This window comes from Podarcis gaigeae (genome assembly GCF_964106915.1).
Source record: "Podarcis gaigeae genome assembly, chromosome: 2".
Classification (NCBI taxonomy): Eukaryota; Metazoa; Chordata; class Lepidosauria; order Squamata; family Lacertidae; genus Podarcis; species Podarcis gaigeae.
In genome coordinates this window covers 76,783,387-76,796,108 of record NC_139679.1, presented here as the reverse complement: position 1 = coordinate 76,796,108, position 12,722 = coordinate 76,783,387, and the positions used below count along the sequence as shown (strand labels likewise).

Here is a 12,722-nt window from a genome sequence, read left to right as displayed (position 1 = left end):
GAGATAATTTGTGTTTCTGCAAGTGGAAGCAAAAGCTTATCTCCTCACACTAGAGCGGAACAGGGAGGGGATGGGCACACAAGCCCAAGGCTTGTGCATAAACCACAACTCATTGTTCTGTCATGTCTAAACCCAGCCAGTGTGTTTTCATTTCTGTGCTCCTGCTGCTGTATTTTATTTTATTTTTTTTATAATTTTTTATTGGATTTTCACATTTTATAAAGACACAGACAAAAAACACACATAAATGCTTTCATATCCTTACTTTCATAACCCTCTTTCCCTGACTTCCCCCCACCCCCACCCCATACATCCCAATTTCCATATTTAATTCAGCAAGTTCTTATTCCTCTCCTTAACCTATTCTTGTTATGTTTAAACTTAATTCTTTTTGTTAGGCCCAATTTTATTGTCCCGTTCTCTTATATACGTTGGATCCTTTTTCTAAGATCGATCAAGGTTCTTATAGCATAAATTTCCCCTTTTTTATATTAAAATATAAATCAAAATTACAAAACCCAAAAGTCATTAAAAAAAATTTTTTTTGATTCTGTTTTCCCCCTCCCTCCCTGCCCAGGTATCTGTCCCTTCCCAAATAACTGTCCTCCCATGAAACTCCTAGCCGGGATTCCTCACATCAGAGGCCTTTAAGTCTCTTTCAGTCTCTCTCTGTCTATTCTGTTGGTAGTCCTTTTTGTTGGTCTTCAGATCTCGAGGGATGTCTATCGCAGTCAGTTCATCTTCTCTCAGTTCAAACCTAATTGAAGAAACTTGCTGCCAAGGTTCTGCCCCAAATTCAAAATCATAAAGGCCAGAAAAGAGGAGGAAGTCCCAGTTATGTTTCTTTGCTCTTTTAACTTCCAATGTTCCATAGTATCCGGCGACTTCCTCCTTTGCTTCCTGCTGCTGTATTTTAAACAAGTGTAGAGTTTACAGCTATCGCTTCTTTGAATTTGCAGAAATTATTCTTAAAGTTTATGCCCACTTCACAGAACTTGTTTAGGTGGAGCATAGGTGATGAGTTCTCTCACATAAGAGCTTGAATTGTGTGATTCTGCTTGATATAATCACAAACCACACGTAAGTACAGAATGTGGAACTTTGCTAATGCTTATTGTGGTTTCATATTCTGTGGCCTCAAATGCTGTGAGCTGTACATTTTGAGAGTGTGTGGCCTTTTCTCTTTCAAGGAATAAATATGCTGACAAAGCGAGTAACATTGCATGCAGTATATTGAATGTGGGTGATGCAATCTGCCATAAATAGAGACTTGGAAGTGTTAGAATTTTTCATTAATGTTGAAATTTGGCTTTTTTCCTACCCACTTCACTTCCTGTGAGAGGAAGAGTTAGTCCTTAAAGAATTGAGTACGGCATTGACAGTACTATTGCTGTTCTGCATTTCATAACCAGCCCAACCCAGTGTTTACTGCCCAGGTATTATAAATAATAACATGCAGCTTAATTTCTTACTACAACATGTCTTTGAATTTGCAAACTTGACAGAGAGTTTCCTGAAATTCATCTCTGACAAGTATGCATATTTTTCAGTTACATAAGATGCAATTAAGGAGACTTCAGGCTACACAAAGGAATTATATGTGAAGCTGGTTATGTACTAACAGAGCAATCCTATACTCTCATTATGTCAGGACAGGGGATACGCTACTGCTACATCAGCTGTGCAGTTTCCAACGTATGCTCAGCCCAGGAGGAGAGGGGGAGACACACAATGAGAAAGTACAAAAAAGCATAAAAGCGAGAAACATTCATTGTCTCTGGAAATGCCGCCATAGCCCACCCATCAATGCCTATGCTGGCAATGATGCCCACTTCATACCAACCCAGAAGCAAAGCATGAACTCTCAACGATGGGGTACGCGCTATGCATGCTCATACGCGGCATACAAGATGACTCTAAGGCCCCACCTTTCATCTACCCCAGTGGCACAGCTACAACAGCACCTCTCCTGCCAATCTTCAGACACACCTCCAGGCAGGACCCACTTATACATAAAACAGTCACTATTTTATGAGCACAAGTTGCTCAAAGGGGCAGGAGAAGTCACACAGTGCAGGGTAATGTTAGAGAATGCTCATAGGCCCACCTGGTCCCTGTAGGTGTCTGTGGGGGAGCAGTTGCCACCCACATGAGCCACGACTCTCAGATTCCATTAAACAAAATGTTTCTAGCATTTATGGAGGTGAAGCAAAACATACAGTCTCATTTGTTTGTGAAAAGCTGGCCTACTCCTGTCTTCTCAGCGTTGATAACCAATGAATGACATCATAGCAGTGACTGACATTTAGGAAAGCAGCTCTAGCCAGTTATACAAAGAGAAGTCTGGAGTGAAACTCCCTCTGTTTAGAGAAGGAGCTTCTTGGCTTGTTTTTAAGCCTTTTATGTTGGTCTTCCCTAATGGGGAAGTGATTGGCGCCCCATAGAAATCAATTCAGGTATCCAGAATGTTAGTGTAATACTGATTGGGAACTAGTGTGTTGGCTCAAAAACAAAAGGAATAAGCAAAAGCAGGAATTTATGATCTCTCAAATTCAGATCTGATTTCATATAACTAAATGTATTTTTTTTTTTTTAATTGAGTTCTGTTACTGGGCGCAGGTGGGGCTGTAAGATTGTGCTGTAAAATACTGGTACCACCCATCTTTCCCATATAGACACCTCAGCACACACCTCACCTGCTGTATATAAGGTGTCTATGTGCATTTAAAATCATGACAGAAGTTATTCTTTGGTGGGAGCAAACTAGCTACACAAATTGAAATGGTAACTGCAAAATCTGACACCAACTGTATAGTCAGTCTGAGCTTAGCTAATGAAGCCCATCTACTCATCCGTGAGGCATTACTTTTGGAGTGGAGAGCGTTACATATAGCTGTTAAGGAAAGAGAGCCCAGCCAGGCCTTGTGAGCTATATATCTGTTTAAGGATTGATCCTGTCACATATTAAATCAAGGGTGTACTACTTACAGACATGTCACAAATCAAATGTGTTTGTGAAGGAGCTGCTGCCCTCTCCTCATGTATTTGCAAGTTGCTTAGTGACCACCACCTAAGCTTTTACTGTAATGTTCTCTTTTTTCCTCCTGCCATTTTCTTGATTGCTGTTCCGTGTTTTTGGCTGAGCTTTCAGCCAATTTAACATGCAGATAGTTCCTATTTTTCACAGAATTCCAATTACTTTTGATACGTGTTGTACCTCTTCAAGTGGTTTTTCTTACCGAAGTACCTTCAGTACATCTTGGGTGTCAAGGACACCAAATCAACATGGGGACTTCAGTAATTCACACTGGCTGCTAACATAAGTGGCTTGGATCAGGACAGGTGGCATCTGTAGCGTCAAATTTCTCACTGTACTCTGTACAATCTTAAGTAGTCTCCCACTCCCAGTATTCTGGAATTTGTTGACATCCTTATCTCTGGTTGCATTATACATCCGAATATTTGCATAGTTTTATTAGGTTCCCTAAACCTGTATTAACAAACAAGGTGTCCATCTGGCTTTTTAATATACTCATTTAGTGTATTTCCAAAGCAACCCCTTCACAAGTAAGGAATTTAAAGTAGCAAACTGGTGTTTCTCCTAAAAGCTATTGTGTGTTTTTTCTGGCTTAATACAGATGCAGGATCAGGTGTGGAAGAAGCAGAATTCAATTGGGAGGAGTATTTGGAAGATACAGGAGCAACAGCAGCACCTCATGGCTCGTTTAAACACGTAAGTGAGCATCTGGTCAGCCTCTCCTCTCTTTTTTTATGCATTATTTGAGCTCTAATCCCCAGAGAGCCATAATGTGAAGAAGCTCTTTTGGTTTCGTATGTTTGAGAAATCAAAATGCAGCTGTTTAGTTTTTTTGCTCCTATATTTGGCCTTCTGAAATGTCTTCACAAGTCCCATTAGGGGGATGTGGCATTAGTGGGGAGCTTCTGTCCTTTGCCTTACATGGCAGCCCTTGTGTTTCAGTTGGTGCTAGAGATCAATCCAAATAATGGCTAATGTTCATACTTTCAAAGAGAGTGGCCACTGATTCTTTGTCCTTCTGTGATTTGGTGCGGAATAAGATCTCTTGCAGTTGGTACAAATGCCCTATACGGGCAACAGGTTGTATCCAGCGCTAGTCATTCTGTGCCACTTTCTCTGCTGGAATAAGAAACTAGTAGCTCCTTATATATGCAAATAACAGTGGTTGAGGTCGTACAGTCAAACCTGAGTTGTGGAACGTAATCCGTTCCAGAAGCTTGTTCGGCTTCTGAAGCATTTGACAACCGAGGCACAGCTTCTGATTGGTTTCAGGAGTTTCCTGCACTCAAGCGGAAGCTGCATTGGACATTTGGCTTCTGAAAAACGTTCGAAAACTGGAGCATTTACTTCCGGGTTTTTGGCGTTCAGGAGCTGAAATGTTCCAAAACGGAGGTGTTCGGGATCCGAGGTTTGACTGTAGAAGCTATATTAGGCAGCTTAACAAGTCGCCAGGTACAGGGTTATTTTACAAAAAGTTTAAAGATATTTTAGTTCCCCATCTGCATCACTTTTTCACTGACACCCTGAACAGTGACTTGTTACCGGAGAAATAATAATAATAATAATAATAATAATAATAATAATAATAATAATTTATTATTTGTACCCCGTCCATCTGGTTGGGTTTCCCCAGCCACTCTGGGCGGCTTCCAACAAAGATAAAAGATACACATGGTTCTATTCTAAATCCTTAATGCTGGCTTCAAACCAGTGGGCGATCTGCTGCTCTCTTGTCAAAAGAAGGCACAGCCATGTTATAGCTTGGCTCTTTGATGTGGTTCCACCTTGCTTCGACACTGGGGCAGTTCAGTAGAGCGTGTTCAACGGAATCAGAGAACTATTCACAAAGTTTAGGTATGGCTGCTCTGGCAGTGTTTATTTGAGGCCACCCTTTCTGCTTTGTGGGCCCTCTTTGGCTGGAGAAGGATTTTGCTCGCCACCAGGAAGTGATCTGTGGCAATAAAAGTATAAGGTCATCCAAACATTTAAATACAGTGCAGGGTAAGGGACATTAATATATATATTTTACTATACACCGATTGCATTGATATAACCACAGCGATACCGCTAGAAGCCGTGTAACCATTGCTTGCTGAATTAGAAGCATTTAAAATGGTGGCAGGACTTGAGTAAATGCTAAGAAATCAGAGTTTGAGTTTTCATTGAGCCCTGAAGCACCAAAACATTTGTTTTTAAATAATTAAATATCCCCACATGCCATCATAATTTTAGATATTTTGGCATCCAAAAACCTTAACAAACCTCTTTTTTCAAAATTTTGGCCCTATTTGGTATAAAATTACAAAATACAGTGTTAGCCAGAAGAAACTTTCATTGATGGATAGACTCATAGCTAAAAGCTATGAAATGATGGTGACATATCTGATTCAGTAATTGCCCATTTGGATCCTTCTGGAACAGCTCTGCCTATGGCAGAGAAAATTAAAATGCTATATATTTCAATATAAGAAACCCTCGCTTAAAAGACCATTGTTATATAAGCAGTCCTTGCATGGTGAATGTATAATCCCAAATATTACCCTGTATTATGAGACACATCAGTTTAAACATCTGGTCCTATACATCAGTGATGATGACACTAAACAGTGGGTGTACTGAGAACAGTATGAGATAGACAGAATTCCCTTAAAAGTTCATCCATTTTCAAAAACTAAACTTAGGAACATACAGTGTATTAAAAGCAGATTTATATCAACAGTTTTTAAAATCTAGTAAAGGTGACAGTATTAATGCCAGCATATTCCCCTATGATCCCCATGATTTACCACTTCCTTTTAATAATAAAGATATATTTATGGTATATTAATGATTGGGAAGTGGAAAAGTTTTGCGGAATGTGCAGTTTTTATAAAAAATAATATTTCATTGACCAAAGAAATTGGTAGTGACCATTCTGCGAGAAATCACAAATGGTTATTTTGAATGACATTTCATCATTCATAGCGAAAGCAGCTGTAAAAACATCTGCAGCCAGACAGGTAACTGCTTGGGAACAGTTATTAAGGAAGGTGCCAGATATCTTCTAATAAATATTGATACATGTATAACACAGGGTTTAAAGGATGCCTGAGAACAGGATTTTAAAATACAAACAGATAATTAGGCTTGGAGAGACATCTGGATAAAATCACCCTTCCAATCAGTATCAGCACAGAATAAATGGAAGATAAAATGCTGGAGGAACTGCACCTGAATTGGAACTTATTTCCATATGTGGTGGGACAGTAAGAAAAGTAAGGATTTCTGGAACATAGTTTTCTGGGGGGTGGGGATACTAATCTTCAAGTAACACCTCAGTTCGCCTTCCTAAACTTCTGTATGGAACATAACTTGGGTTTAATTAATAAGGACCTAATAAGCAATTTGCTCACTTCAGCTGGGTGATTATAACCAGGACTTAGAAAGAGTTATTGGGAGCCACGTTAGACACTTGGGAGCCACATTAGACACATGGTATTATCAAGTGTGGCATACTGTATAGCAATATTGGAAAAGCTAGCTCATAAACTAAGGCTTATAAATGAAGTAGGCACAATGCATTTATGGTCAAACAGCATGGTTTTATTTTTCTCTACAAATATACAAAACCCAGGCAGGCTCCACCAGCAGCCTATATCTGTGACATGTGAATCGGGTAGCTCTTGATTCAATGAAATTTGTTAGCATCCACTTGATTCAGGTGCACTGAGGAAAGTAGATAATGAAATAATAGTCAACACTTTCTCTTTAGAAATAATACTGAAGAAACTGATCAGATACTCTTAAAGGGACCCCCTTCCAAGAATAATTGTAAAAACTATAATTATTTTTTCTTTCATTTAAAATATTCCTTTATATATAGATTCCTTCGTTTCTCCTCTGTTTTCTGTATTCCCTAGTAAAATATTCTTGCTGCTATTTTGATTTTATAACATAAAAATGTATTTTTTTTAATTAAACATTTTCTAAGGAGGTATTTGGGACGTGGGTGGCACTATGGGTTAAACCGCAGAGCCTAGGAGTTGCCGATCAGAAGGTCGGCAGTTCGAATTCCTGTGACGGGGTGAGGTCCTGTTGCTCGGTCCCTGTTCCTGCCAACCTAGCAGTTCGAAAGCACGTCAAAGTGCAAGTAGATAAATAGGTACGACTCCGGCGGGAAGGTAAATGGCATTTCCGTGCGCTGCTCTGGTTCACCAGAAGCTGCTTGGTCATGTTGGCCACATGACCTGTACTCCGGCTCCCTCGGCCAATAAAGCAAGATGAGGGCTGCAACCCCAGAGTCGGCCATGACTGGACATAATGGTCAGGGGTCCCTTTACCTTTAAGGAGGTATTTGGAGGAGAAACCTGATTGCTACTGTTATTAACTGTTGCTTAGTAATTTTATTGTTGTTTTAATGGATTGTATTCTGAAATAAACTTTTTAAAAGCTAGTTCACGCCTTTGTGACTTTAGTCCATCCTCATCTAGTATGCCACTGTTTTCCTTTAGTGAACTTGCAAAGCTTCATTGTCAGTGCAGCCTCCACAGTCGTTTCAACCCACCTAAGTTGGTTTGGCTGCTATAAAATTTATCATATTTTTTAATTGTAGCTTTTGGAAATTATAGGCGGCAAAAGTGTTTGAGCAAAGTGCTGGGTTTTAGGACAGTGCTTGGTTTGTTCCTACTTCTCTAGGTGCTCTTGATTGGACAGTTTCAAAATGGGTAGTGGAAGAAGGAAGCAGCTTGTTGGGACAAAAGAGCCCCCATATTGGTCGGCACATACAATGGTACCTTGGTTGTCAAACAGCTTGGCTCCCAAACAAATCAGCTCCCGAGCACTGCAAACCGATAAGTTTTTCAGAAGCCGAGCATCTGGCGCAGCTTCCAATTGAGTGCAGGAAGCTCCTGCAGCCAATTGGAAGCTGCACCTTGGTTTTCATTCTGGGAGTCGAATAGACTCCCGGAACGGATTATGTCCAACAACCAAGGTACCACTGTACGTTTATCATATACCTTATGAATTCCTCATCATAGTCTGCAATAAGCCCTGTAGAGTTGCTGAGACATCCATGTGTGGCTCAGCAGAAGTAGCATGTATCAGGGACAGGGCTTTTTTAAAGAAGCTGTTGAAACTCAAAGAAGTTTTGGAAATGGGTGTGGCCCCATGTCATCCCTGAAAGAAGGGTCTGCAGAAGAGACTAATAAATAAAGGGCTTTAGTCCTGTGGAAGATGGGAGTTGAAGAATGGGCAGAAAGCTAGAGGTAAGTATTCTGTGGTTGCCCAGCAATATAGAGCTTTGTTCTTGGCATGGCCTTTTAAATTTTATTTTTATTTTTTTTATTTTTTACTTTTCGTAGTAAATATTTGAATATATTTCACTTGGGAAGTATGCTGAAGTAGCTTCTGACTTCAGTTTCTGGCTGGGTTGCTCTTTCGTTTTGTTGTTTAAAAGTCCATCACAACTGCAGACTATCCAAGGGAGTCTTAAAAAAAAATTAAAGTTGGCAAAGTTCAAGCTGGGATATCACTCGCAATTTTACTCAGCTAAACTGTTGCTTTACAGATTTAAAGCCTTTGCTGCTTCAAGGATTTAAGCCAAATTGGAACACTGTTTCTCCATGTTCACAAATTATTCAGTATCTATACTGGCACCTTTTTGCTTCATCCTTACAGAACTAAGGTTGCCCTCTTGTGGCTAAATCAATGCCTTTTGTGAACCTGTGCAAACTATACTTGCCCTGTAATTAACCTGTGGCAGGCTTAACGTAATACCTTTGCAGTCTTCTATGCAACTGGGGTTGCAATTCTCTTAGGGCTGTATTCTGAAGATATTTTTTTCCCTTAATCAATTTGCTTTTCCACTTGCTTAACAGTAAGCCAATAAGTTTAGTTTAATAAGCCACAGTACTGTGCATGTGCTGTGTGCTGATGCATGTAGCTTGATTGCTTCTGCTTTGCTCCCCCCCCCCCCCGGCATGAACATACATACAAACTGAGAGGGTGTGTGCTTAGTGTAATATCTGAACCTGGGATTGTAGTTTGTAGTTAGCAAGCCTTGATGTGCAAGGCAACAACAAGTCGGATTAACAGTCATGGCTTGTTGAGAAAGACACCACGATCCTAAGCTCAGGTGTGAAATTAAGCTTCCTGGTACAGAATTAAGCCTCTTCCCTCTAGGGGAGGAGTGAAATGGGAGTAACTATGCACAATATGGTTTATTAAGCACATTTCTTCATTTACAATTACATGTGAACATGGTCACTATAAAGTAATATGCAGATAGATAGATAAATAGCTACACACACAGTTGTCTAAATCACCACACTTTAAATCAGGAAGTTATTTTTAGTCTTATTCACATATGTCTTCTGGTCTGAAGTTTGCAACCATTAGAAGCCAGGGGAAAGAGGTGTGCTTAATTAACTATATTTAAATAGTTATAAATAGTTAAATAGTTATAAATCTACCAAGTAATTAATCTATCAGTATTATAATTGCTGCAGTCACATCTACAGATTATATTTTGGATGCCTGCATTCCTAGACAGCTGGTCACCTGCAACTATTTTTTTCATAGTGAATGCCCTCACAAATAAAAAAGAACGAAATTAGTTCCCTTCACTCTTCATCCCACTGCAATCCTACCAGACTGCCATAAGAGGGTGCTGTTTGAGCATGAGTGACAAGTTTATAATAAGTACTGTATCTTGTTTCTAATCCACAAATATTCCAGCCGTAAATATTTGTACCAAATAAGATGTGAATCCTGTTTTGAGTGTGCTTGTAATTGCTTGTATTTCTTTCTCTTGCTGTTGGTTGTTCCTACCATGTTTGCCACATAGATGTCCTCAGAAGAAAGGGATTCATTCTCTCTTTCCTTTCTTGCATTGTTGTGGGTGACATATTAGGAAACAGATTCTGCCTCAACTGCTTGATGCATCTCATGCCATGCTTGCAGGAAAGAAGGGGAGGGCAATATATGTTAGCAGGCACACTTCTCCTTTAACGCAGTGTAAAATACAACAGTAGAATGGGTTTGAAGCTAACCTGATACATATGACATGCTGCAAAGTAATTTCATTTGCTTATCTAATGGAAAGGGACACCAGCTTCGGTTCTGTTTTGGGGAGAGGATTACATGCTGTTTTTACTCCTGATGCAAATAGTTATTTTATTGAACTTGCTATCCTGTTAAGGATCAGTGCATAGCAATTTTTCTTTACTATACAGAAGTAGGATTTACAAGTGTAAAATTTTAATTCAAGTTGGGGGTGATCATGTGGTGGTATGTTGTACTGTGGCACACAGATAAATAAAAATAGGATTTCGAAAAGGGGTTGTCTGGTAAGGAAAGGGGGGTTATATTTTGTGCTGAGAAAACATTGAAGTTTTTATGCCAAACTCAAAAGTGTCAGAATTTTATATTCTATTACTGTTCTGTTATTTAACCCAGTAATGGAATCAAATTTAGTTAATAATGGCTTCCTTATTACACATGTTGTATGCAAAGAGAGAGGTGTGAATGCTTGACACTGAAATGCATGGGAAAGCTTCTCTTTTCTTCCTACTCTTCCCCCCCCCCCAAGAAATGAGATTAAAGTGCTGGGACTGGTTATGTACATATGATTGGCCTTGTTAACGTCAGCTGAAGAGGAAAGTAACTCGTGTGATATGATCATTTAAAATTAATTCACTTTGGCTTTAAGCAACATATTATCTGCTGCATGCTTATAAATCAAATTGTGTAATATGGTCTGCTATGCTATGTATTTATTGGCTGTAGGTTTAAGGTGGGGTGTTGTTGTTTTTAACATTGTCCTGCTTTATTATAGGATGTAAATTACTCTTCTCAGTCTCCTTTACTTTTTATGCAATGTCTAAACTCAAGGACTGATAGGTTTTCATCATAAACTGCAGGCTTGAATTTTTCTGACAATTTTCCACAGTTGCCTTCTAAGTCACCAGTTATGTTTGTCATCTAACCTTAATCACCTTTCTCTTGGGATAGGTTTGAAACTCCTTATTTCTGATGTTCCTTCCTAATCCACATTTGTTTGGTTTTGTCTTGAGAAGCAGATTCCTTTGTTACCAATCCTTAGTAACACCTTTCTATCCATTTTATACAATTTTCACTTGGTCACCAGATCACTAAAAAGCTTTTTCTGCATCCTTATTGGTCTGTTAAATTTAATCTGTTCTCCTGAGTTTGGATAGCACACGATGGATATTTTAGAATTATTATTTTTAATTGCCCACTCATGTCATTGGTGTTTTCTAGCTGCATTAGCTTACCTTTGGGTGTTGAGATAAAATCTTCTGAAATAAGTTAATGTTACTTCTGCTTTGCCATTTATCATTGTGTCCAGATTTTGTGGCCAATTTTTCCCAAGGTACCCCATTGTCAGTTGGTTCTTCATTGACCAAAAGCAAATCCAAAAAAAGTTTGTTCCTTGGTTTCTACATCATTGTGTTTTTTTAAAAAAGTTGTTCCAGATCCATGCAAAATGTTTTTAAAATTAAGTGATCAAATTGCAACCATGGAGCCATGCATTGATGTGTTGCTTGCTCTCTCTTTTTAGGTGGACACAAGCCTGCAAAATGGCTTTGCACCAGGCATGAAACTAGAGGTTGCTGTCAAACCTGGCCCTGATACATACTGGATTGCTACAATCATTACCACTTGTGGGCCATTACTGCTATTGCGATATGATGGGTATGGAGAGGACAGGAAGGCAGACTTTTGGTTTGACATCATGACAGCTGACTTGCATCCAATTGGGTGGTGTGAGCAGAACAAGAAGACTCTCAAAGTGCCTGAAGGTAACAGTCCACCATGGGGAGAAGAATGTTTCAATAAAGTAAACCTCCTACAGGTGATATGTATTGCAGGAGACAAAGCCCTGTTTTAAGATTTTTGCATAATCTTCTGTTCTCAGCTGTCCATAGACTTCTACTAAGAATCGCTTTGTGTCGATTACAGCTGCCCTATCATCACTTGGCTGAAACAGCTGTAGATGAATTTGTTTTCACTTGGCTATTTGTTAATGTACCTGTTGGACCCATTCATATCTGTCTCTGTGCTTGAGATAGTTCAATTCCTCTGCTTGACCTCTAGGAAAATGATGGTTGAGATCACACACAAAAAATGTTACTAACTTCAAGTTCTGCTGCTGAGCAATACAAAAGTTGCAAATATTCTTAGGATTGGACATGGGGCCTGCTGTTGACTTTCCTCAACATAAATGTGCTACGTTATTACAAGATAGGAAGAGTAAATACTGAACAACATTTTTTCCCCCTTTTAGGCATCAAAGATAAAATTTCTAACCAGGAGGAATTCCTTCAGCAGACTCTGAAAGGAGCATGCAGTGCTCCTGCCACTCTTCTAGAAGGTGTAAGTGTTCACATGGATTGGCAGCAATAAAAATATTTCACCCTTATTACGTCTTAAACCAATACCTATATTAAAGCCTTTTGTGTTAGACTTTGCGGCTACAATAGTCTTCTGGTACAACTTCATTTTTCCCTATACAAAGTGAATGTTCTGACAGCTGAGGATTCACGTTTAAAAGGGCACAATAAAATGTAAACATATAATTTAAGCAGCATTCCTAACCATGTCTGCTCAGAACTAAATTATGTTAAATTCAATGGGACATGGCCCTTCTTAGAATATACTATAATGATTATTTATTTATTTATTT

At 39.2% G+C, this 12,722-nt stretch overlaps 1 protein-coding gene and 1 long non-coding RNA gene across 5 annotated transcripts in view; one reads left to right on the top strand and one right to left on the bottom strand.

Moving 5' to 3' along the window:
- Nucleotides 1-12,722, top strand: part of SFMBT1 (Scm like with four mbt domains 1) — a 75,327-nt gene that overhangs the window by 38,547 nt on the left and 24,058 nt on the right. For all 4 annotated transcript variants that reach the window (XM_083726747.1, XM_083726750.1, XM_083726749.1 and 1 more), the window contains exons 3-5: nt 3,639-3,733; nt 11,598-11,838; nt 12,324-12,412. In XM_083726747.1, the coding sequence (XP_083582873.1) occupies nt 3,639-3,733; nt 11,598-11,838; nt 12,324-12,412 (425 nt within the window). The remainder of the gene's footprint in view (nt 1-3,638; nt 3,734-11,597; nt 11,839-12,323; nt 12,413-12,722) is intronic.
- LOC310838932 overlaps nt 6,598-12,722 on the bottom strand; it is a 34,378-nt gene continuing 28,253 nt past the window's right edge. The window contains exon 4 of the long non-coding RNA XR_014561224.1: nt 6,598-6,742. This is a non-coding gene — a long non-coding RNA (uncharacterized lncRNA). The remainder of the gene's footprint in view (nt 6,743-12,722) is intronic.